The 26045-nt window shown below is 36.9% G+C and overlaps 1 protein-coding gene across 1 annotated transcript; it reads right to left on the bottom strand.

Annotated features, from left to right (window-relative positions):
* Nucleotides 1-1166: 1166 nt before the first annotated feature.
* On the bottom strand, nt 1167-25462 carry LOC138706790 (splicing factor 1-like). Its single transcript, XM_069836494.1, has 10 exons — nt 25338-25462; nt 25077-25237; nt 21252-21386; nt 20638-20713; nt 6158-6310; nt 3384-3490; nt 3144-3310; nt 2911-3069; nt 2691-2834; nt 1167-2373 (listed from the first exon to the last, which is right to left on the bottom strand). The coding sequence occupies exons 2-10, from the start codon at nt 25225-25227 to the stop codon at nt 1558-1560; spliced, it is 1908 nt and encodes a 635-aa protein (XP_069692595.1). The 5' UTR covers nt 25228-25237; nt 25338-25462; the 3' UTR covers nt 1167-1557.
* Between the last annotated feature and the right edge of the window lie 583 nt (nt 25463-26045).

A 26045-nucleotide genomic window follows, 5' to 3' on the forward strand; every position in this document is an offset into this window, starting at 1 on the left:
GTTATGTCATACAGTTAAGAGTTTTTCCATTTTGATATTGCAATTAAATTGATGAGAACTAACTTTCCTCACATGTAACAATACCTTGGCAGTTCAATACAAAATAATATTGATTAGTTCTAAGTGTAGCAAAGAAGAAGTTACTGTAGGTATCTAAAATGTTTATTAACTGTACAGCACAAGTCATAAAACAATAATCTAAGACTTAAACTGATAGGGGACATCTGCAATGCGATCAGGAATTAGTGAACTGTTATCATGATGTATCTCCACAATTTTTCCCCATCACAGTTCTGCCTTGTCCTAGTCTGTCATAGTCATTCTACCTTCGTGCCAAAATATTGATGCTAGGACCTTTCCTGCCAATTTTTGAACACAAATTTTTTTTTCGCTGGACGAACAGTTTGACTCTACTCTTTTCATTGTTCTTCTGTTTCTGGATCGTAAAGATGGATCCATGTTTTGTCCATAATTATAACATGATCCAAAAAGTTAGAATAATTCTTTTCAAAAAGCTACAAAGTGACTTCAAAATCTGTCACCACTGAATCTTGATGCCATTCAAGGATTTAGGAATCCATTTAGCATATAATATTCTCATATCCAAATCATGATGTAAGATGTGAAAGGCACGTTTATAGAAAATTTTCTGTCTCCGATAAACCTTTGAGCCCACTAAAATGATGTCACACAGCAACTATATTTCCTGGAGTGGTCTCAGAAACGGATCTTCCAATACTGTGCTCATCTTCTTCTCTTAAATTCCACAACCCAATCTTTTATTGTGGAGTACTCAACTTTATCAAAAATTCACAATAGACAATCAGCAAAACTTATCATTGTGGATTAATTATATGAAACAATGTACACTTCTTCATTACTAAATGCTTTTGCTTAAAACAAATTATCCTTAGTGCAGTGGTATTCAATCTTTTCAAACTGAAGTAATAATTGATCTTACCTAGGAATGTCAATATTGCTTACTTACCAAGGCCTCTGTGAAATGACTCGGATTTCTAATGAAGGCTGAACAGCTGGTTACTACTCCACTAACAACAAGCGATCTAGCTCCGCTTCCATTCAGTAGTGGTAGTTTACTCACATCTTGCAAGTGCACAGTATTGAAACAGATGTGGGAAGAGAGCAGGACCCAATTACAAAGGACCTTATTTTCTGCTAAATTTTATTCTGACAGACACTTTACAACGTGCAAGCTGCACCTCTGCCTTTGAACTTGCACTGGGATTGACGCTATTTCCAATAACCTTATCACACAAATTATCAAGTTTACAAACAGAAAGTAACATAAAAATAACTTTGGGAAGTAACAAGTGTTACACAGTACTTCATCTGCAATATCCGAAACACCAGCACCACTGGCAAGTCAACACGAAAACAAGGTAATATTCTGTCTCATATAAAATATTTAATTTTTAAATAAAATTTCATTTATAGAGAACACTTATGGAGGATGAAAGTCTACACCGAAATGCACAGACTGAGCTACACAACAATGGAACTAGCGCGCACAACTACGTGGCTCAATACTTACTGCTCCTAGCTGGGTGGGGGTGGGGGAGGGGCGGCAAGGAGGCTGGGCAGACCGGCCAGAGTGTTGATATCCACCCCCTGCCCTGGGGGTGGCGGCGGCTGTACCGGTTGTGGAGGGGGCACCCCGATGAAGTTCTGATGCCATGGAAACATGTTGGGAGGTGGTGGAGGTGGGGCCCTATTTGGAGGCGGCACCGGTCCTGGTGGGGTTGATGAGATGGGGGGTGGTGGCTGCTGCCAGGGGGGCAGTCCCGGTGGCGGGATTGCATTTGGCGGTGGTTGCTGCTGTGCAGGTGGCTGCTGTTGCTGCTGCTGAGGGTTGCCCACCGGGGGCTGGGGTTGCGATCCCGGTGGCGGAGGCTGGGTCTGCGTCTGCAGCCACGGCAGGAGGGGTGGGACTGCCTGCTGTGACGTGGTGACAGGAGGAGGCTGGCTGGTGGGTGGAGGGGGAGGTGGAGCCTGCAGCAGGTTTGGTGGTGGGATGCTCGGCGTTTGCCACGGTGGCGGCATTGCGAGGGGTGCAGAAGGTGGTGGAGGGTGACTCATGTTAGGCATCATGTCAGGTTTGTTGGCAGGCGGCATTGCAGGGCTCCATGGGGGTGGGGGTAAGGTGTTGGGGATCAGCTGCGGAGGAGTCGGCATCATGTTGTGTTCCATCCTCGGTGGAGGAGCCATGATGGCACGTGGTGCCATCTGCCGGTCAAACAAGCTCATGTTTCCACTGGCACCTGTACGACGACCGAATCTGTTCTGGCCCATATCTCTCTCACCGTCTCTGTTTGGAGGAGGTCCCTCGCCGAGTTCTGCCATCAAGGACATGTACTACAAAAATAAGAGAATGACACGATGTATCCACTGAACTAGATGGTCCAGTTTTGTGAGGAAAATAATGCACACATCGCATGATTAAAACACACACTTGCAATACTGAACTGTGCTACAGATTCCATCTCTCTATTCATTTTATTGCTCTCAATTCTTTTTTTTTAAATACAAATCCACCAATACTCCTCTGCAAGGTCCGGAGCTAGGCTTCTATGGCAAATAAAAAATTACTGAAAGTTGTACAGCATTCGTATTTACTGTAAACCACTATTATTATTTTATAGCTCCCAGAGAACATGCTGGTTCCATCTCACCTCTTCATCAATCTTGTTCTTGTCTCCAACTGCATTCGGCCCCCCCGCTCCAGGCCGCTTCTGACGACAATCACGGGCAATGTGCCCCGCGCCCCCACAGCTCGAACACACGATGTTGTTTGTCACATTCGGCTTGTCTGGGCACTGCAAAAGGAGTAGTTTAACACTGTACCTACAGAACACTCAAGTCAGTAATGGAGCACACTCAAATATGTCTTACCATCCACGACTTGTGATCAGATGCTCCACAGTTTGAACATCGAGGTCCTTCATTTTCTCTTAAAGTTCCGTTCAGCAGAGCCAGCTCTCTCAACTGCATCCGACGCAAGTCGTTCTGGCCTTCGGGGACCTCCACTCCTTGGCGAATTATTTCCTTAATCTGCAACAATAACTCACATGCGGTTCTCAGTCACACTTGAACAGGCCCATGCAGCAGTGCGTGCCGACACTCACCCTGTCCACGGCCTTCTTGACAGCTTCTGGGTTGTTTGCAGTCACATACGCATGCAGAGGTTCGTCCTCCCCAGGCAGTGGCTGGCCATCTTTCCGTCCTACTTTCCCCTCCTTCACAGACCCCTTCCCACGAATGATGATCTTGGCGCCGGTGTCTCTCTCCATTGCTGCAAAGGACACGAAAATCAATAAATCTGCCTCACCTGTCGACAGACCACGGCCAGAAAAACCCAGACTCACATTTCAGAGTGTTCCCACGAGGACCAATCAGCAAGCCAACAAAGTTGATATCGGGATGGTCGTCCTGAGGAATCATCACCTTGTCACTCACTCGGATAATGGGTGGCCTGAAAAAATCATAAAGACAGAAATGTAAGCTCAAACAAATTCGTGGAAGTTTGTATGTGAATCCTTTAAAAATTCCGTGCATTGGCTGCAGTGCTAGTATAGGAAACTGACTAAAGGAGCACTGTGTGCCGTATTCATGTGCATATTCCAATAAATTGTGTTCTTTGTTTCAGAGAGTAGTTCAGAAATCGTCTCATCAATCAGCAGTTTTCAAATGATGGAAACAGCCTCACACAGCAGGTGGAAGTAGAGGACTACTCATGCTGTAACCAATTCGACGTTTGTACCACATGACTCACGTAAGATCAGATATGAAAACACGTCGAAATCAGCACTGTTCATCAAGCACCATCATGGATTGATTCATGATTTCTCAACAGCACATCACAAATTATGGAAACACGACAGCACGTGTCAGCAAAAGAGAATATACTGACTCCCTTGTTTGACACCAAGGGGTTATTTTAGAGCGAGGAGTAAAATGTCAATGGGAAATACAGAGAGATCAGATGAGGTGTGCTGACATTCTCATGGCAGTGCAGAGTAAACTGGCCGCCTTCATCGGCATCTCTTTATGAAATGTCCCGCAACTCGCTGTAGTTCTGGTCGATTAATGCTGTTAATTTCGTAATGGGTATTATGTTTCAGCTCTTCCAGGGTTTGTCTTGTATACAGCATTTTTTTAAATGTAGAGATTCGTACTTGTTATGAAAGTGATTTTCTAGGACACTGTTCAAATTGATGACCAATGTCATCTTCTCTGAGAACCATACGCCATCTGATTTGTTTCTTAGGCTAAACACTTCCCATTGCCTGAAATTTATTATAACGATTGTGGACTGTTGTATGTGATAGAATTTTTACACCCAGAAAATCGTGTTTCAAACTGCCTTCCTCCTTGGCTGGCAGATGGGTTAACATATATGAATCATAAATCTTAACGAGGACCTAGAATCTATATCTGCATGGGCCAGAAAGTTTGGTTTGACTCTCAATGCAAAAAAATCACAAGCAATCCTAGTGGGACATCAACGTCTATTATGCAATATTACTCCTGCTCTTCCAGTCAAGTTAAACGACACAATAATCCCTTTTGCATCCTGTGTTAAAAACAACCTTGGAGTTTACTTTGATAAGCATTTAAACTGGAATAACCAACTAACCCATACTACCAAAAAAGTGCTTTCCATACTACATTCCTTAAACAGCATTCGAAAATTCCTTCCACTATCACTCAAGAAAATACTAGTGGAAACACTACTAATGCCCCACTTCGATTATTGTGATTTCCTACTAACTGACCTCAATGTCAACCAGTCGCAAAAATTACGTGTTCATAATTCTTGTGCTCGCTTCGTCTGCGATGTCCGTTGCGCTGACCACATTACTCCATCTTTCCAAACTCTAAACTGGCTACGGCTTAACGAAAGTAGAAATTTTCATTCCCTTGTTCTCCTTTTCCATGTCCTTAACACCTTCACACCTACCTACCTTGCCTCCCATCTCAGTTACCTGTCATCATATCATAATCATAAAATAGCCGCATACTAGCCATACCAACACATAAGACATCATCTTATTCATTATCATACACAATCTCGCTCTCGCGCTTGTGGAATACCCTACCCAGTGACATCAGAGACTGTCGGAATTTAGTAGCGTTCAAAAGCAAACTTATTAAGTATTTTCTTACTTCATAGAGTAGGTTTAATTTTTACTTAATCAATAAAAGGAATGCTTCTCTTCTTAACTTTTACAATAAACTGTCTAGTTTTTATTAATCAGTTAATCTTTTAGTACTTTGATTTTTATTGTATCTGTAATCCCCTGGTAGAGGGGAAGAGAAGGCCTCATGGCCTTATCTCTACCAGGTTAAATAAATAAATAAATATATACACGTTGTTCAGTTGAAAACATTTGATTAACTATTACACAGTTTAAATGTACAAGAAAACACCGTAGTATGTACTGTGTCACTAGCCAGTCACTTGACACGAGCCAAGACGTTCACACGTGCATGCTTGCATCATCATTACATCGTAACATCTCCACGAGTGTGTCAGTAGCATACAGTGAAAACACGTCACACCTCATCTGATCCTTCTGTAACTTCCTCCAGATCTGCTCATGTATATACTAGGAAAGAAAAGGCCTAACTTTTTCAGAGGTAAAAGTTTGTTCGAAGATGCACATGACTGGCAGTGATCACTGGTAGAACACATTTACAATATTTACTTACATAAAACCAGAACTAAGTTCAAGTAGTGATATAGAGATGAAAACTGCTTATTGTGCTGAAATGTGTACAAGCATTTGTCCCCAAAGAGTTTTGTAAGAAATGTATCATTTTCTAAGGAATCTACTTTGGAAAGGAAATGCACAACATGCCAGCACCAAACTCTGATTGTAGAGAAAACAGCAATATCCCACAGATCCTTATTATTTTCTATCAGTACGCTGTTAATTATAAATCTGCATTCCTTCCGATGTTTCAGAACCAGTTGTCAACAAACATAGTACACCAGTAGGAAAATATAATACAATGCTTTCAAAAGAAATCAGAAAATCCCTCAATATATTTCGTTGGTTTTATACTCCTTATAAGCTCCTATTTTGTTCAGTTTGATCACTACTCCCCCCCAGACTGGCATGTCTATGTTACGCACTTGTAATCTGCAGGTGGCTTGAAGTCGGGGTTGAGGCTGAGCATCTGCTGGATCAAGTGGTGGCGCTCCTCCTCCAGACGCTTGCGCGTGCGGTACTCACGGGTGTTCAGACGCTTTCCATCACTGCTGTATATCGGCTCGGGCGATGGAGACCTGTCATGTGCCATCATCACGTTATTACAAACAGCATTTTAACTGCAATTCAAGGTAATTAAGAATGCCCCATTTTGTGCTGAATTTCTGAGTTTAATTAAACTTATGTGCATTTAAATGAGAAAGAGTTTCATCTACTCATGCACAAAATGGGTCATTAGCACGCCCGGATTCCATGTACTGAAAGATCAACATTGCTGCCATAAACACATTACAGCCGACTGGTGAAGGGTGTGTGAACATTAGATGCATATCTGACAACGCAAAACACAAGCAAACTGAGATTTACAATTTTTCACTCTATCTCAACAGAAGGAAGTTTTCTTTAGATTTGCAGACATGCCATGTTACAGCACACGCACTAATGTTCATGTAGGAGCTCCTCTTCACATCTCTATGCTATCGTACTATTCAACTCATTCCTCCAAAATAATAAATTTCTCAGAGCTATAGTTGTTGGAACTTGCATAATGTCACTGATATTAAATCTTCTCTCTTTCAGTCAGAGTGATGGAAACAAAACATATATAAATACTCCTACAGTAAATTTCTGAATAGTTTCTCTTTCGTGATATTTTACTCTTAGCTATGCAATTAAACAACAGTACTGGTGCCCTAAATTTTACATTTTTAATTGTTCATGTTGGTACGAGCTTCTCACAGTCATTACATTACGTACATGGCTTATTCTTGTGCTAGAATTCTGTGTTATTGACACTTGATTATTGTCAACATTACTTATGACAACACTGTATGAACTCTGAGGTCATCTGGCGTCAGTGGAATTAGTGAGTTCGACGATTCACTATGAGATTATCTGACATTCATCTTACACCAGGTAATCAGCACACACCGGACTCGCAACTTGCTACACCAGTGATTCCAGTTGGTTTAAGGTGTCATTACTACAACAGCTGCAGCATCATTTTACTGTACAGCCATCCTACAAAATATCATTATTACATACAAATCATAATGACTTCAATGTCTCTTTATTAGCAACTTTGACTTTCCTTTTGTACAATTAAGCTACGAAGTTTTGTTTCAATGCAGTCTCAGAATGAAATTTCTGACTCTGCTTTTGGTTCTCAAAACTGAACCGTCTTGCAATGACATAGCGCCTGCGTGCCAGGTCAGTGGAGCAATGTGATGTATCCACTTCTTTCAACAAGACTTTCAGTCAACATTTCGGCAGAGGAATTCTAAAGAAAATTTTCCATGTATTTGAAAAAGCATTCTATAAATACAATAGCAATACAGACTGAACATTTGGAATGATTTAACTTAAGACAAAATATTTTTCTTTAACCACACAAATTTTGTCCTAGACTGTTACATACAAGTCTTGAGCTGAGCAACATCTTGGAATTTTACATAACCAGGTGTGGATACTTTCCAGCTCGACAATCTCCTCAAAATTGCAATATATGTTAGTGACTATTAACAGAATTAAAATTAATATATACAAATACGACTCACATTATGAGACAAAGAAAACTGTGATGGGTACATTTTCGTTAATACAACAAAATCCATGTGAGCTTTTCCTGGAAAATAAGCAATAACTGTCAACTATAATTCAAGCATCAATCTGCCTCTAAACAGAAGTTAACTGAGACACTGTTTGGACGGTATTATTTTATGCACATGAATTCCCTGAACTAATCATCTTTGTAACAACTGTTCACACAACCCCACCATTTTAGAGGCTACCTGCCATCTGTTCCACCGTTAGTCTGGTTAATTTCATAAGTAACACAACTAAAAGCCTGCCTTTTGAATACCCGTACTCATTTACTGCAAGAAAGATATATATAGTGTGCTCCAACTCAGAAGTGTCAGCTAGAATAAAGAACGATGCATTAAACTCCTAGTGTAACAAAGTCAATGTTACTTATGAAACAGACTCATTTTACAGGTAATTAAAAAAGGAACAATTATATAAACTTACAAGACAAAACTCACATGGATGCAATGAAAATGCAGTGTAGGAAATAAGGACAGCCCATGAATAAATTTGCGGTTTTGGTGGTGATGGTGATTTGTATACTTTTTAACAAAATTGATATCACATTGATTAAATTGGGTTTTCCAGACTTAAAAAAAAACAAAGAAACAAATATCATGTTTGGTGGTATTAGTAGTAGTAGTTGTAATAATAATAATAATAATAATAATAATAATAATAATAATAATAATAATAATAATAATGAAAAAATAATATATTAACAATACTAATAATAATGTCACGGAGATCAAACAGGGCAACACAATGAAATGGAAGCTGCGTAAAAAAAATTTTAAAATTTTGACATGAAAACAAAAACATGCAACAATCTACCACTTTTTAAATTACAAAAGGGAGAAATGTTTTCGTGTAACAAGCATAATGCTATAGAGTCACCCAGTGGGCTACCGACTACAAGCATTGTAGCACTTACCCTTGTGCGAATCTTTCTTTTCATAGCCCTGACCTCACCAGGCATCTGAACACAATAGTATCATTCACAGAAATTAAAGTGCCTACATTGTATCTCGTTTCCGCATGATGTAAAAAACAGCATGCGTTTAGCAGCCCCTACAGCTGTTAAAATTAATGTCTTGTTACTTGATGAGTTTCTGGTGCCCATATAAATGTCCTGTATTTTAGTGTTAAAAGGGAAGAAGATTTCGATTAAGACAATTTAGATTAACCACTCATAAAACTGATCTCTGCTAGAGGAATAAAGGATTACATTAGTTTCGAAAGCTGCAAAAGAATCCGTCCCACACCAAACCCCTCTCAATTAGCTTCCTAACTCACTAGCACAACTCGGTATGGTTCAGATGTGTTGTGTGTTTATACTTAACACTTACACCATGGTCTGAACTGCAGGATTCCACACAGGCCCTCACAACGCCATGCAAAGCCAAACAATACAAGTCTGATAGTTTTCAAGTTAATTTAGGCACTAACCATCAAGAACAGTAAATAAGAATAGAAATTAGAAACCAAATTTATAACAGAATGCTATAACGGAAATAATGAATTACACCTTCAAATATTCAGTTTTCTTTAAACATTAGAAGTAACTCAGCTTCATCATAAGGCCAGCTAACTCCAACAGCTAGTCCTACTAATCAGACAAATCAAACTGTCAAGGAACTGTAGTGTCCAGACAAAGAAGATACTTCCAAGAACAATCTCTTCTTCATGACAGATAGGCTACCTTCGTCTCATCACCTTTACATTATTACACTTCAAGTACATCACTAATGTCTCCATGTGCCATGTAACACTACGCGCACTTAACATACAGAAATGTTCTTTTGGCACCGTGACGCAAAAACAAACTCTATACAGATACAAATTAGTGTCAATATAAAGATGTATGATAAAATGCGCGTGCAATAAAAAAACACATGAATAAAATTACCAGTATAAATTTAATAAAACAAAATGGATATGACACATGTGCCAACTTTACAATTTCAGTCATTTCTGCTTTTCTGTCCACCATCACCTTAACGTTTTTTCACAATTTTTAGATCAGTTCATTGATTATCATTTCCTCTTCAATTTTATTCGTCTCATCGTCTGCTTTACACCCCACTGTTTTGTACTTATAAATTTATTTGCTAATTATTTTCTCATTTATTCCTAGCAATCTGTTTTGCTGTCCATCCCTCTCTACTCCAGCCCATACCCCTATACTGTCTCCCTTCCAGTCATTCATTCATAGTGTTCTGCCCAAAGGCAGGTCTTTCACTGCAAACCCAGTCTTTCTTATTTTGTCTTCCTCTTTGTCTCCATCAATTACCCTAAATTATTTTCCTTAATTATTTGCATACTTTTTCATTTATCATCACTTATTTTTTCCAAGCTATTCTCTCCTATAAGTCACTCTTCGCACACATATATAACTCCCTTGTCTACAGTTCCTCTCCACTCTGAACTCATTAACCTTCACTGTCAGTACCTCAGTCCGTTCCCTTACTTATCGAGCAATCCCTTTTACTGTTTGTTACATTTTCTCTATCACTTTCATCTAAATACTTCCTCACTTATGTCCCTCATCTTTTCAGTTTTCTTCCTCCTGTATTCTACTCATGTTCCCCTTCCTGCTTTCTTCTCACCCTTTTGGTTCGATGTCTTGGCCTGCTCCCTAAACTTCCAAACTCAGCAATTTTGTTTTGACATCTTCTCCCTGGTTCTGATTCCAATCTCTGCTTCTTATCATTTCCTGTCCACAGCCATCTCTACCATTCTTCTATACTCCCGTCCTTGTGTGCAGTCTTCTTTCAGCTATCATTTGCATATTTTCACTTTCACTGTTCTTCAGCTGTGTTACTTTACTCTTTAACTTCGACTGTTCAATTTTAGTCCGAAACTCAGACTTGTTATAATTCTTTTCAAAGTATTCAAGATCGTAAACTCTTTCGTTAATTTTAAATTTGTCTTTATTCATGACTGCAAAATGCCCTTTACTTCTCGCTATTTTTAGAAATGGCAACAATAGTTATCTTTTTCTTATATCGTAACTGAGATCATTAATTTCAAAATGCAATTTTGTTTCTTTAATATTTTTCAACTTACTCATAATGACTTCTATCATTCTTAAATTTTGAAACTTCGCTAGTACTGGATGCATGCTTCCCTTGCCTAGTCTATGTGCCCTCCAATAGTTCTCAACACACTTTACAGACTGTATTATACATTTCTTCTCCATACTCTCCTGTCCTCATTTACTCCGATCTTTCTCTGGCTCTCTTCCAAATATATTTTATTTTCCAACTCGTTATTTATTTGCTGTACTCCTCGATCCTTTTGTTGTTTGTCTTCAAATTTGATATTGATATGGAACATAACTCCAATGCAATTTCGTGTCATCCATTCATTTAGTATTCTGCTCAAGGGCAGATCTTTCACTGCAAACCCAGCTTTCTCCAATCTTTCCCATTTCCTGCCTTCCTCTTTGTTTCCTCATATGAATTTCATGTAATAACTACAAGAGCAAAAAAAATAAATAAATAAAAAAGTTGTCGTGAAGACAATTCAAATTTTCTCGTTGCACATTTTACATTTCTATTTGTAGGTCGTCATTATTCAAGACACATGTACAGGCATGAAAATATCGCAATTGCAAAGCATACAATGAAAATAAGGAGCAAGCTTTTTGCGTTGTTATACTTCATCACAATTGCAACCCTTTGAAGCCAGTTTCATTATTGCGAATTACTAGATGTTACAGCGATAAAGTTTATTTTCAGCAAAATACAAGCAATTTAGAAAAATTAAATTTCAATTTAAATTAGTGTTGTGCAATTTAATCGATCAATTTCTGTTGTAAGATTAATCGATCAAAATATTTAATCGAATAATTAAGTCGATTAAAATTAATCGGTTGTTGTTGATATTAATTGTTATTTTGTTAATACAAACTCATACTAAAAATTCTGACAATATTTCTCTTTCGGAAATTGCTTACTTAAAAGCACAATAGTACTGTTATTTTCTAACTGTAAACCAAGTAGCGTAGGGAAAATCTTTGCACAAACACTTCAGAAAGAGATGGAGATATGAGGACAGTGACCTAGTCTGCCTCTATTGAAAGTTGAAACACAATGCGAAACCGTTATTAAGTTTTATGGTTTTCCAAGAAAACTTCCACCTTGTTGTCAGCTCATCTTCCTAGCATATGAAGTACATACTTCTCTGGGATTCGTCCCCCTCATCCCTTATAAAATAGCCATGTCTACACTGTGTGCAAGTGAGAGCATGACTATCTTCTTCTTTTTCTAAAATCTGGTAATTCGAATTACAGTAGAGGTCAGTCTTCGGTTTCGAACGCTGTACTTTCACAGATGCTTGCAGTTTCTGTACTGAGTTTGTATATGACGGTTGTAGGTTTAGTTTGATAAAGAAAAGAAAAAAATCAGTTTTCTGTGGTCTGTGAAAAGTGTAAACCCCATTATGTCATATGAGAATTTGAGAGGTAAACTCGGTGAAACATTTGGATTTAAATTGAACAATTGTGGAAAAGTGCTTGACAGAAAAAAAGTTTTTTGTGTTTAGTGATGCAGGAAATATTGTTACTAAACGTAGAGCGGCACTTAATTCGGAGCATGTGAATGCACTCACATGTTTAAAATCATGGATGAAGCAGTATTAACTAGGTGAGTCTTCATACTTTCTGTTATTTATGTTTGTCTCAAAAATTCCCGGAGAAATTGACATAATAAATTATAAGCCTCATAATAAATATGTTAGTAAGTAATTAAAATAGTTGTTTTGTAATATAACGACACAATATATAAAGATATACAACATTTAATACTTATGCTTATCACCGAACACAAGTTAAATTTAACAATAACTGTGTATTACAGTATATTAAAACATTTTTTCAACTCGATCAAAACTCGATTAATCGATTAAATTCACATAGTTAACCGATTAAATATTTTGATCGACTGACGGCACTAATTTAAATACATTTTTCAGATTTTTTTCCGTTTTTCAGCACATGATTGGGAACTTCGTTTTTCTGGTTTGCATGCCGTGACCGTGCACGCCCAATATTATCTTTACTTTCGTCTGCTACAGAGCGTGTGGGCCAGAGAGTGTAATTCCGATATTCATGGACATAGACATTGTTCCCTGGGTGAAGAGAGGCAATATTTCGAGTGCTGATTTTAAAATTACGATAACTGCCAGTTGCTAATGAATTTAAATATGAATGTTACAGCAACATGGATCATCCAAGTGGGCCATGTGATCAAGCGCACAACAGTATCATTTTCACCGCATCCCACGTTAAAAACATGTTTTCTTTGTCTATCCTCTTTTTTGGCAACATAATTGAAGCTACAGTTATTTAACTAAACATTGTAACAGTGACCAGGTACGACTACTGCCAATTACGTATGTTATTTTCATTTACTCCTCTCAAATACATAAAATAACAAAACAGATTTCAGCTAATGTTATTTCTTCAATTAATTAATGCTATAAAAAGCTATTTTTTATATTTTCATTATAATAAAAAAAATAATGCTGTTAATTTCATATCTCTACACACATGTAATCCACCCAATTACAAAATAAATTGGCTCTGAATAAGGTTAAGCTTCGTTTATTGTTGTTAATTTGTCATACAGAACTGCGATGATTATCTAGTTAAATGATGAGATAATGAATCATTTGTTTTGTGTCTCAACACCATACAATATAATGTGTGTGAATGCAGTAGTTACTGAAGCACGCTTGGTCTGTGTATGTTGCAGAACAGAAGCAATCTGACGTGCTCCAGCTAGAACGTCTGAAGAGAGGAATGCATGCAAGTCAGTAAGGACAGCAGCATTAGAAATCGAAATTTCACATTCAATTCAAGAATCCTCTCCAGAGTTCCATTTCTTTCCCTAAAGATTACAGTACTGTATAAACTGGTACACAACAAAGGCTGGAATTTGTCATCTGTGTGATCCATACACACCACGTTCTCAGAGTTGACTTTCACAGAATGAAGTTTCCAACAAGCAGAACATTGCATTCTGGACTGCAGAATGACAACAATACTTCCAAAAAGAACAGTTTGCATCTAGGTTGCTTTCACGAGCCACAGTATAATCACGCCACAAAACAGTGATCAAAATCATCATCTGTGCAATGAACTGCGTACTTATGCTTGACCATGTCCTCAATTTTCTGCACCACACAATATGGCCACTTACAGTCCTTGTGGAACTGAAACATTAACAGAACTGAGAGCCGTCGCACTTAATCTGAAATATTTTGCACTACAAACGTTTCTCTATGTATTTGTGATACAGTATGTATGTATGTATAATGTACCACTAATCCAATTTATAAAAAGATAAACATATAATTGGTTCAACATCTCTCGGGCCACATTGCATGTATCTATTACAATATTTTTCATCTCTTTGCATTATAACATTTACTTAATTCAATAAAAAAAATGTTATTCCATTATATTTCTTACAGGACTTTTAACAGAAAAGATGTGTGTTAATCACAGAATTGTGTGCTTTTATGGGACACTGAAATTGACAGCAAATGCATTCTTAGATGCCTACATCACAAAAATGGGCCGAAAGAATGTCAGATTCACATTCAGAAACAAGAAGTCAACATTAATAAACTAATGTGAAATAAACGTGACTGAAACCTGCCACTTATGTCACGAGAGACAACTGTTTTACTTACAATAATTCAGAAGAAAGATGCGCGTGTTGAAATGTTACAAGTGAGAGAGAGATGAAGATGAAGACATTCCTTGTGATTTCAAAAAATGGAAGTCAGTAAGGTAAATATCAGATGGCTGTAGTTGCAAAGTAGTCAGATTATCTTGCATCCTGAGATAGTTACCCAAACTTCGTTGTTTCCTAATCTTAGTTCTTTCATCAGGCATATTATAATAATAATAATAATAATAATAATAATAATAATAATAATAATATGCTTGAAAATATACAAATGTTAATTATCCACAAGAAATGTACAGACACGTGAGACGGAAAAAATTACAATTGGTAGAATTTGTACTACATCCGAATTTAATACTGAATGATGGTTAGTAGAAGCAACAATAATCGAAGCTTCACTGTATTGTTTTATCGACATTTAAAACTGATACAAATATCCAACAGGAGACCTTTCCAAACAATGCTGTGTATTTACATGGTGAAAAGCCTGCCTGTCTGTCTCTCACTTGTCAGAGTAGACGCAAGGAGAGCTTGCCACAAAAAGCTGTGCAAACGTTCGGGTGCACTCGACCTCGCTTCGATTCGATTGGCAAACTGTCGACAGTTCTCAGTCGTCTGCTGGCTTGATGTTTCGAGTGAGATTTATCACAGCGCATGTAACGGAACCTAAACCTAGTTGCAGAGTAACTAATAACATAGCATTGTTGAAAATACAGAAGCACGATTTTTTTTACATATAAAATCAATGAATGAAATGTCAAAGATGTTATAAGAAATATGTAATTGTTGAAAATACAGAAGCATGAAGTTTTTTACATATAGAATCACTGAATGAAATGACAAAGATGTTACAAGAAATATGTAATTCTGTAATAATTGATATTTGACGTTGTAATAAAACACTAATACTATGTGATTTTATTAAAATGTTCCGATAACTAGGTCGGTTTATTTTAATCTGTATATACTCCTTATGTTACAAACGGAGCCTGTTTCGTTTTTCATATATTTATAAACGTTATAAATAATTTCCTAGTTTGACTGTGTAACGTTTTATTAGCACTTCCTAATTTAGAGCGAAACGGGAGGCAATGTTAAGTACATAGAATGTTATACAGAACTCTGTTATTAACAAACACAATTTGATCTATATAAAACTCCTGATATCAGGGATAAAACGCAGAACAAGTAACGCACACGCTGGCTTCTACCCGCTCTGCACAATACACTCCACGATACGAACAGCTCAAGACCGCGCTTTCGAATTCGCCCTGTAATCAGCATTAGATGATTCATAGCAGCCCTGTAACAAGCATGTTGGCACGAGGACCAGATATCGTTCTCTGCGCATCAGTCAAATGGGCAAGCTTTCTTTGCGTTTCCTCTACAACAGAGAAATACAGATCTGAGAGGAGACAGTTTTCAGAGAAGTGCAGTTTTTACAAATAAACTCTCATTTCATTCAATACTGTACCAGTTAATTTTACGAAGTTACCATTAAGTTCTAAAAGGTTCATCTGAAAGAGTTTTTAATTGGAGAAGTAATTCTCGAAATAACTGTTATCTGAAATATATATAGTCGATACATACTGTCTATTCAATGGTATTCTACCATATAACCTGATGTATAGAAAAAATCTCCAAATCAAATTTTAATTATCGGTGAAATGCCATTCTATGGTATTCACTAAACATCCATTAGTTTTGTATTAAAAATCATATTGTATAGCTTGATAAGATACTGAATATAAACAAAATCCATCTGGTAGTTACGAGATATCACTGTATATAGCTAGAGAGACAGCATGCAAGAAATCTTCTATTTGCTATCAGATGTAATGAAGACACAGACTTTTTGCAACATCACAATACTTCCTCTTTATACTCCAAAGCAATAATAATAATAATAATAATAATAATAATAATATGGATTATTTGAGGGAGGTGTGATATGATGGTAGAGACTGGATTAATCTTGCTCAGGATAGGGACCAATGGTGGACTTATGTGAGGGCGGCAATGAACTTCCGGGTTCCTTAAAAGCCAGTAAGTAAATAATAATAATAATAATAATAATAATAATAATAATAATAATAATAATAATAATAATAATAATAATAATATGGATTATTTGAGGGAGGTGGGATATGATGGCAGAGACTGGATTAATCTTGCTTAGGATAGGGACCGATGGCGGACTTATGTGAGGGCGGCAATGAACTTCCGGGTTCCTTAAAAGCAAGTAAGTAAGTAATAATAATAATAATAATAATAATAATAATAATAATCATCATCATCATCATCATCACCACCCTGACAAATATTAGCGAGTGGCCAGTTACGGTCTTGTTTTCTGTCCATTTCTTTTGAGGTCTGCCAATGGATCTTTTTCCTCTCGGTTGATAATTTAAAATTGCCTTTGGAAATCTGTTGTTGCTCATTCTGTTCACGTGATTTTTCCAGTTCCCTTAATATCATATGTATACCATCACTGGTTCAGCCTTGAGTTCCTCCATATCTTCATTCCGCTTGTGGTCGAATTTCGTGTATCTCGCAGTCCTCCTCATAAATCTCATCTCACATGCTGTGATTCGGAATTTATGCTAATAATAATAATAATAATAATAATAATAGTAATAATAATAATAAAAATAATATTTATTATTATCTATATATATAAAATCTGAACTGGAAATGAAAATAACAGGAAAACGGCTGAACAGATTTTAATGAATCACCCCTCAATTTGAAGCTTGACATCCAAGGATGTGCAGAAAAAATAGTAGTCTTCAGTGAAATGTCAATTTTCCTACATAGGCTAATTTTCCTCCATGTATTGTGGGTCCCTATCACCACGGCATGGCGCGTCCTCAAGTTGCGGATCGAGGAGACGGCCTCCAGATATGGAGGGTAACTGTGAATATATTGAATAAGCAGTTGTGTACAGCCGATGAGAGGTGGTCCTCCAGCTTGGGGGTTGGGCGAAGGGCTAACAACCCATCACCGTAAAAAACAGCTTGTTACGAAACCTTCAAATAAGCCTCGGAATGGGACATTCTCTGGCACGACCACAGCAAAGGAATAAGGTTATGAGATTTGATACTTGGAATGTTACAAGTCTATATATAACAGGAGGGGTAACATCAGTAGCAAAAGAACTAGCTAGATATAGAATAGACTTTGTGGGAGTACAGGAGGTTAGGTTAGATGGGAACGACATATCACAAATAGCAGATTACTTGTATTATGGGGAAGGAAACGATAATCACCAATTAGGAACACGATTCTTTATCCATAAAAGAATAAAGTCAACAGTAAAAAAGGTCGAATTTATCGGTGATAGGTTATCGTATTTAGTACTTAAGGATAGATGGTGCGATATTGTAGTTATAAATGCTCATGCCCCTACAGGAAAGAAAGACGACCATATAAAGGATAGCTTCTATGAGGAATTGGAACACACTTTTGATCAGTTACCTAGATATCACATGAAAATTTTATTGGGGGATTTCAATGCTAAAGTAAGACGGGAGAATATTTTTAAACCAACTATTGGAAAAGAGAGCCTACACGTAACTAGTAATGATAATGGAGTTAGGTTAGCCAACTTTGCCACATCACAAAAATTTAATTGTCAAAAGTACAACATTCCCCCAATAAGGATATACATAAATATACATGATTATGTCTCGTGACCAGAATATTGTACAAAATGGAACACTACTTTCTATGTGTGTAATGATTTTTATAAACATCGTTTCCTTTTAATGTAAAAATTGGAAATTTATCCTTTGAAGAGGTGGAAAAATTCAAATACCTGGGAGCAACAGTAACAAATATAAATGATACTCGGGAGGAAATTAAAACACAGAATAAATATGGGAAATGCCTGTTATTATTCGGTTGAAAAGCTGTTATCATCCAGTCTGCTGTCAAAAAATCTGAAAGTTAGAATTTATAAAACAGTTATATTACCGGTTGTTCTTTATGGTTGTGAAACTTGGACTCTCACTTTGAGAAAGGAACAGAGGTTAAGGGTGTTTGAGAATAAGTTGCTTAGGAAAATATTTCAGGTTAAGAGGGATGAAGTTACAGGAGAATGGAGAAAGCTACACAACACAGAACTGCACGCATTGTATTCTTCTCCGGACATAATTAATGGATTTGAGGGAGGTGGGATATGATGATAGAGAATGGATTAATCTTGCTCAGGATAGGGACCAATGGCAGGCTTATGTGAGGGTGGCAATGAACCTCCGGGTTCCTTAAAAGCCAGTAAGTAAATAAGTAAGGCTAATTTTCCTATTTTCCAAAATCCATTTGTCATCAGTTCTAATAGCTTTTCAGAATCAAACAAAACAATATAATAAACATTATCATGGAAGCCATGACTCCAGGACTGCCAACAGATTCAGTGACATAATGCCAATAGGTCCATCTTCATTTGTGTAATTTTTTGAACTTCAGAACTTAAACTTATTACGGAGGTTATATTATTATGAATTTACAGATCTCTGTTGTGTAATTTTCTTAGTACAGCTGTGTACAGGTTATTAAAAACTACAAAACTCAAGAAAGTTTGTTGACATCACAATTAAAATTAAATATTACTGGCAATTCAATGGTATATTTGTCACTAATGATACACATTAATACTATTATTGATGATATGAAAGTGAAAACTTTTCGGGTTATGTAAGTAAATGTAGAGAATATCTTACATTAGACCTTCATTTCTATAATTTTCTGAGTAGCGGCTATACATACTATGTTACTAAAAGCTACAAAATTAACATAAGACATAAATATTGTTATTTAAAAATTAAATACTTTTATAGTTATAAATCAAGTGTTGTGAGTTTTTTAGTAATTGAGTTATGCTTTGTATGTTATCTGCGTCTTTATATTACATCCAAATTAATTTCATATTTCTTTGGTTAATTGATCAGATTCGTGAACACTGCCAAGTACATTACTTTACTGTACGAAGAACAGTAGGCCACTTCATTTCTTACTGACATGATGAGTTAGTTTATTTCCTGCAACCAGCAATGAATAAAATGCTGAAACAGCTAATGATTTTCGATTAATAATTTTACTTACGATGTATATTATACGATTCTACAACTCAGCTATAGCATTCGCCTCATTTTCAACATCTCAACACTGGATTCCCCACAACAGCCTCTACTGTTGAAAATACGAGGGAAAATACATAAATAACTTACATAGGCTATCTGATCTTCTGCGAGTAACAATAAAACCCATTACGAGCTCATGGCCAATAAATACGTCATTTATTGAACATAATATTATGCTAACGTTTTAACGTGGCCAAAATGATGTCCCGCAACCCAAAGCATGTATTACCATAATTGTCTAGTAGGTGCATGCATCCACAAGCAGTTCTCTATCTCTTTATGCCTTTCACTCAAATCCAGCTACACCAGTGGCTTATATATTTCATTAAAAAGTCAAATAATTAAATTAGTATGAACTACCGGTATTGCTCCACCAGTAAAAACTCTTGCCGACGTTCCATCAGAATAGCCAATGTTTCGGAGCTGCTCCATCATCAGGACATGAACCAGAACCTTGCTCACTACAATGTCGCAGGGAACAGTGAAGTCCATCTATACATGCAGGAGTCAAAATCATGCACATGCTTATGATTTCTTCTATAAATTAGAAAATGACTTTTTAAGCTCTACTCTGCCCACTTAAGCATTACACTGACAAAGAAAAAAAAGTGTGAGAGTAAGAGTATAGAGTGTATTCTATATGAAAGAGACGGCAAAATTAATATACAAGGAAATACAATCAAGTGTTGGGGCCAAGGTAATGTCGACATTGTATCTATTCACAAAATCCTGCAATTCAAACCACATAGAAACTTCAGGTATCAAAGGTTCTGATTACATTTTTAATGCTATGAAATAAAAATATTAATCAGCTGTTTCAACCTGAAGTCACCCAACCTGGAATTCATCTCTTAGTAAAAGAAATGATTTAGTAGCCTTTCCAAACCAATATGAGAGAATGTAACCATGAAGTGAAGGAAGGAAGGCCCATCCATGTGGCTAAGCTGAACACAACATTTGTTTGGCATTGAAGCACACCTTTCTTCTGGATTAACTGGAATCCCTAATTCACCCGTGCGCAGCTTTCTGCTGATCTCTTCAATCTGCAGCTGAACTGGAATAAAATGGGTTAGAGAAGGGCACAAAGCCCAGCAATTAGATACCGATTATGAAAAAAACAAGTAGATCTTTGTTATGACAAAAGTTCGGATTAAGCACGCAAACAAAATCATATCTCTAGAACCATAGCAAAGCAAGTAAAAAACTACCAAATTGACAAATCCTGCAATTTTCATTAATGTATTAATATTGAACCTTACAACAGAAAAATAAAGCCAGGAGTGGTCAACATAACATTTCATTATGAAAAAAAAATGGTAAAATTATCAAAATGTCGACAGATTGGCCAGTCCTGGTATGCAACACAATTAAACAGAATACACAGAAAATTACAGCTGACAAACAATGTTCATGCTACACTGAAATGACAATAAAAACAGCTGCCTATTGCAGTGCTATAATATTCATATTTCTTCTTTCTTAAAAATTCTAACTGAACATTACAACTGCAAGAAAGGTGAGTCCTGCTGCTCCAACTTGAAAACGAGTACAAAACAAATTAACAATAGCAATGTAACACAAACAGTTCTTACCTAAATATGCCTCTTCTTGTTCTTTACTTAGATTAGTTGGCAACACTGTTGGCATACCCGGAATAAATGTTTTTTCTTTTTCATCTCCACCCCATCTTGATCTTCTTTTCTTTGCCCTTCTCTCCTCTCTTTCAGCTGAAAATTGCAAAGATCAAGCTACACTGAGCCCACTGATATAGCAGCTTATTTCCAAAACTGCTTCATATGCCACGTTGCATAACATAAGAAGATGTTCTACTGCAAGAGATACAGGAAAGCCAACAAGGTGTTTACCAGTGTAACAGCCACGGTTTAAGTCACAGTCACATTTATTCAACTTATAAAAATGCGACAACCACACTGCATTTGAGAAAAATAAATTTGTAAATGTATTCCTGTTCTAATAATCCTCTCTCGAAGCATAAATTCCTCAGAGTTCAGTGGCAGCAGTGAGTCAACACCAACCCCTGCATTTGGGTTATTTTTTAGTGTCTGCACTTTCCAGATAGCTGTTAATTCAGTTGTCAGCTCATTCCAAAAAAGATGTGGAACTGCAAAATTTACGCACTGCTACCAGAAAATTACTCTTTTGTTGATTGCTGTATATGAAGTAATGGATAGGCAAAAGGCAACAGAGCCCTCATGCTGAGATGGCAAGTACTTCATTTCTCCGTGCTTGTGAGCCACTGCCTACTAGTGTGCCCAACTTTAGCGGAATTTGAGGCTTCAGGAGACATAGCATGATAATCAAAATCCTCCCGAAATTAGCAGAATTGAAAAACAAAATTAATTTTAAAAGCTTAAATTTGTGTACTTCTTCTGAAACCTCCAAAACAAATTCCATTCAATTTTCTATAAGGTATTGCGTAACTCTAATGTTCGCAAAGAAATGGCCCTAATGCTTGTACTGTTAGTGACTGGAAATCTGGCCCTAGGACTTGGAGAAGTTAGGGGTGGAAACTGCTCCCCACCCGCCACACGCTTCAGTAGCGAGAGTTTGTCAGTCAGTTTATGGTTGTCAGGTGGTCAGATCCTCAATCTTGCCTGCCTGCGTGTTGTACGTGTTGAAAACATTTGGTCTGGTGATCTTTCGCTTTCGCGTTCTGTAATATATTACTAGCTCTTTAGTTTTTGTTATAACAATTTAGTTTAGTTAGTATGTTCTTCTTTATAATTGTTTCAAGTTTTTAGTTATAATAAATGTCGCCTTGGACTTACTCATTCGGTGTTAACATCCGACTCCCTCTGCCTAGTTTGAAAGCGAGAACCTGATTCCAATGCCAAGCCTGATTTGATAATTACCGATGATGATGTGTAATGAACTTCTTCGTTACTTTAGCCCTTTGTCCATTTCTTAATGATTCGAGGGAGTCTCGCTATCCTTCGGCAGGTCTTCGTTTACAACTTCTTTCTTTGTCTTGTTTTATCTCCGCCTTAACCAATTCAACAAGCCAACGAGATGTAGGAGATGACATATCTACAGGACCCTCGTGGAGACATTACAAGACAAGTGCAAGACCTACCGAGTCCTGTGGCATAGAGATAAATGGAATGGAACCATGGACTGCCTAGTTGGGAAGCACACGCTGTCGTAACTGCGGATCCTACACTTCTTTCTTATGAAAATTTACTGCTAGCTACTTTCACAACCGACTTCTTAAAAGTATTATTTTATTCTATTTTTACAGCAAAGTGCTGGCTGGCACTTTCTCTTAATTTGGAGTTAGCTTATCGAAGCAATTTTGAAATTACTGAAGAGTGTGATTAACTCGCAATTTATTAAGTATGTTAATTCATTTACAGCTGTTGAAAGGACTGCGACTGGATTGGCATAACGTTTTCCCGTTACTAATTAAACTACATAATAGTGAACTAGTATTTACTATTTAGCTGTAGTTACAGTCAATTTCAGAATACCCTTATATCACTTTAATGTGTATATGCTATTTGAGGAGCACCGTTTCAAATCGTATTATGTGCCTCTTACAAATTTTTTACACAAACGACGAAAAACTGGATTACTCGTAAACCGGAGAAGTTTTCAAAACACTACACAAAACCATTTTTAAGTACATGTTTCACAGTTTACAAATATGACGACTTGGAACCATCAGACTTCACAGCATGAAAGATAAATAAGTAGAAAGTAACAAATTTAATTTCGTCCACTGGGGGACTTAATACGTTTTGAAACGATGCTCCTCATTTGATATATTACATTTCGGACACTGGAGTCCAAGTTTCCAAAAATGTTTTAATTACCATCCGTCACAAATGTTTGATGAAATAGTTAATTTCGGCGAACTAATATATGTAGTAACTTACCATTACATATTCACATCATCCGCATAGACAAGAAGCTGATTTAAACCAGTCAATTCCAAACTCTGTCTGTTATCCTGATCTTTCCTAATGGCATATTCTACAGCAAAGTTAAAAAATAAAAGTGACATAGTGCATCTCCTTGCTTTAGCCTGCAGTGAATTGGAAAAGTATCAGATAGAAATTGGCCTATACGGACTCTGCTGTATGTTTCACTGAGACACATTTTAATTAATCAAACTAGTTTCTTGGGAATACCAAATTCAATAACAATATTATATAAAACTTCTCTCTTAATCGAGTCATAAGCCTTTTTGAAATCTATGAATAACTGATGTACTGTACCCTTATACTCCCATTTTTTTCTCCAATATCTGTCGAATACAAAAAATCTGATCAATAGTCGATCTATTACGCGTAAAATCGCACTGATGATCCCCAATAATTTCATCTATGTACAGAGTTAATCTTCTCAAAAGATTATTGGACAAAATTTTGTACGTCAACAAAAGTGCTATTCCTCGAAAGTTACCACAGTCTTGTCCCCCTTCTCCCTACCGGATTTCCTGGAGTTGTGCATATTGCTACCTACGGGATCGCATGTTTTATTTATTTATTTTATTGGGTTATTTTACGACGCTGTATCAACATCTAGGTTATTTAGCGTCTGAATGAAATGAAGGTGATAATGCCGGTGAAATGAGTCCGGGGTCCAGCACCGAAAGTTACCCAGCATTTGCTCGTATTGGGTTGAGGGAAAACCCCGAAAAAACTTCAACCAGGTAACTTGCCCCGACCGGGATTCGAACCCGGGCCATCTGGTTTCGCAGTCAGACGCGCTGACCGTTACTCCACAGGTGTGGGATCGCATGTTGACAGCATCATACAAATAGGTCAGTTTTTAATTATTGACATGTTCCAAAAATTAATTCGATAAAATAAGTTAATTACCGGTAAGAAACATCTTGAAGGAATTATCATTGTACAACAGCTAATAATTAAAAAATGAGTCTGTAGGAGAATACACTATAAAGACGATGCGATCAAGTATGCTGTGGCTCACAAGGAGAAATGAAATACATGGTCTTGCAAAGGACCACAACCCTTTACCAGTATAGCACATATAGTCACGAAGTTCACTACGTAGGGCATATGCATCCATAGGTAGTTGCTAACCACTAGGATCGCTACTATCGCCTCATTACATACAATGCGAAATAGTACCGGCACTGTCTATCGTTCCTAGTATCCTCAACAACTCAAGCTTCGTGACTGTATATAACTTACTAGTGTGTGCCTTTACCAATGCCGATCTTTCCTCATGGTAAAAGGCGGTGGGAGCGTGGTGACGATCACACTAACTCATTCTAGTGCCCAAGTTATAAAAGTTACTTCCAAGCCGCCCCCCCCCCTCCAAGCAACTTTATCAAGAAACTAGTCCAGTATACCACAAAACTTTTGTATAATTCAAAACTCTACTTAACCTCAATTGCCAAAACCATAAACATAAATAAGGATACGTACCTTCACTCTCTCGTTTGTGACTTTCTTTGCCATTAGACGCTTGAAGATAACTTGGATTTAGTAATGATGTAAAATTTCTTGAACTGCCTTGAGAGCCGAACAACGAATCTAATCTGCCAACTTGTCCGTCGTTAGATCCATTAGAACTCATTTTTTAAATACTGTAATTGTGCAAAATATACATATATTATTATTATAGTACTAGAAAAGTTATATTCTTCTAAATATAACGAAATTTAGCCATTCTCAAAATTAACTTACCCCTCTTAACTATAACTCACAAAATGGCGACAACCAACTAAGAAATTACATTTTTACAAAGTTCTCGGTAGGGGTCAGGACAATCGGTTACTTGTAAGCAGTGGCGTTAACGGCAGTCGTGTGCACATTACGTTAGCGCCAATAAAATGTTCATTAATTTCCCGGGAATAAGTATGAAGTTAAAATTAATGTCAATGGCAAATTAGTGAGTGCTATATGATGAACATACACAGGCTATAATCAAATATTACCCAATTCTATGTAAAATAATTTCATTTATTGGAATATGGGTTTGAAGACGAGAAACACTCGCTTTAGCGTTGTAACTTTCATTGGAACCAGAACTGGACATTTTTATAAAACAAAACCTTACGATTAATTACCTAAATACCGGTACCTACTATGCGACTTTTCCTTAAATATATTATTATTTAATTTATTAGTCTGACCCAATATTTTGGGTTTGCCTTGCGACACAGAATAACTCACAATAAAATTTAAAATGAAAAATTATATAAGCAGATTTTAAACAAGATTAAGACATATAAGAAAAAAAAAATAGAACATAGTAAATTTAATAATTCTGTGTACCAGTACACCATGATGCTAGCGAAATATCGCTACAGAAAAATTTTATTATGGTAGTGACAATGGATCTTGAAGATCTCCCATCAGCTTGTATTATTATTATTATTATTATTCCGTTTA

The sequence above is a fragment of the Periplaneta americana genome, chromosome 9 (genome assembly GCF_040183065.1).
Source record: "Periplaneta americana isolate PAMFEO1 chromosome 9, P.americana_PAMFEO1_priV1, whole genome shotgun sequence".
Taxonomy (NCBI): Eukaryota; Metazoa; Arthropoda; class Insecta; order Blattodea; family Blattidae; genus Periplaneta; species Periplaneta americana.

Excerpts from the sequence above, each read along its gene's own strand:
- LOC138706790 (XM_069836494.1), bottom strand. The coding sequence starts at position 25,227 with ATGAGTTCTAATGGATCTAACGACGGACAAGTTGGCAGATTAGATTCG. Across the intron at positions 6,311-20,637 it reads CCAGTTAATCCAGAAGAAAG|GTCTCCATCGCCCGAGCCGA; the intron begins GTGTGCTTCAAT and ends GGCACATGACAG. Across the intron at positions 2,835-2,910 it reads CTGATCACAAGTCGTGGATG|TGCCCAGACAAGCCGAATGT; the intron begins GTAAGACATATT and ends CTCCTTTTGCAG.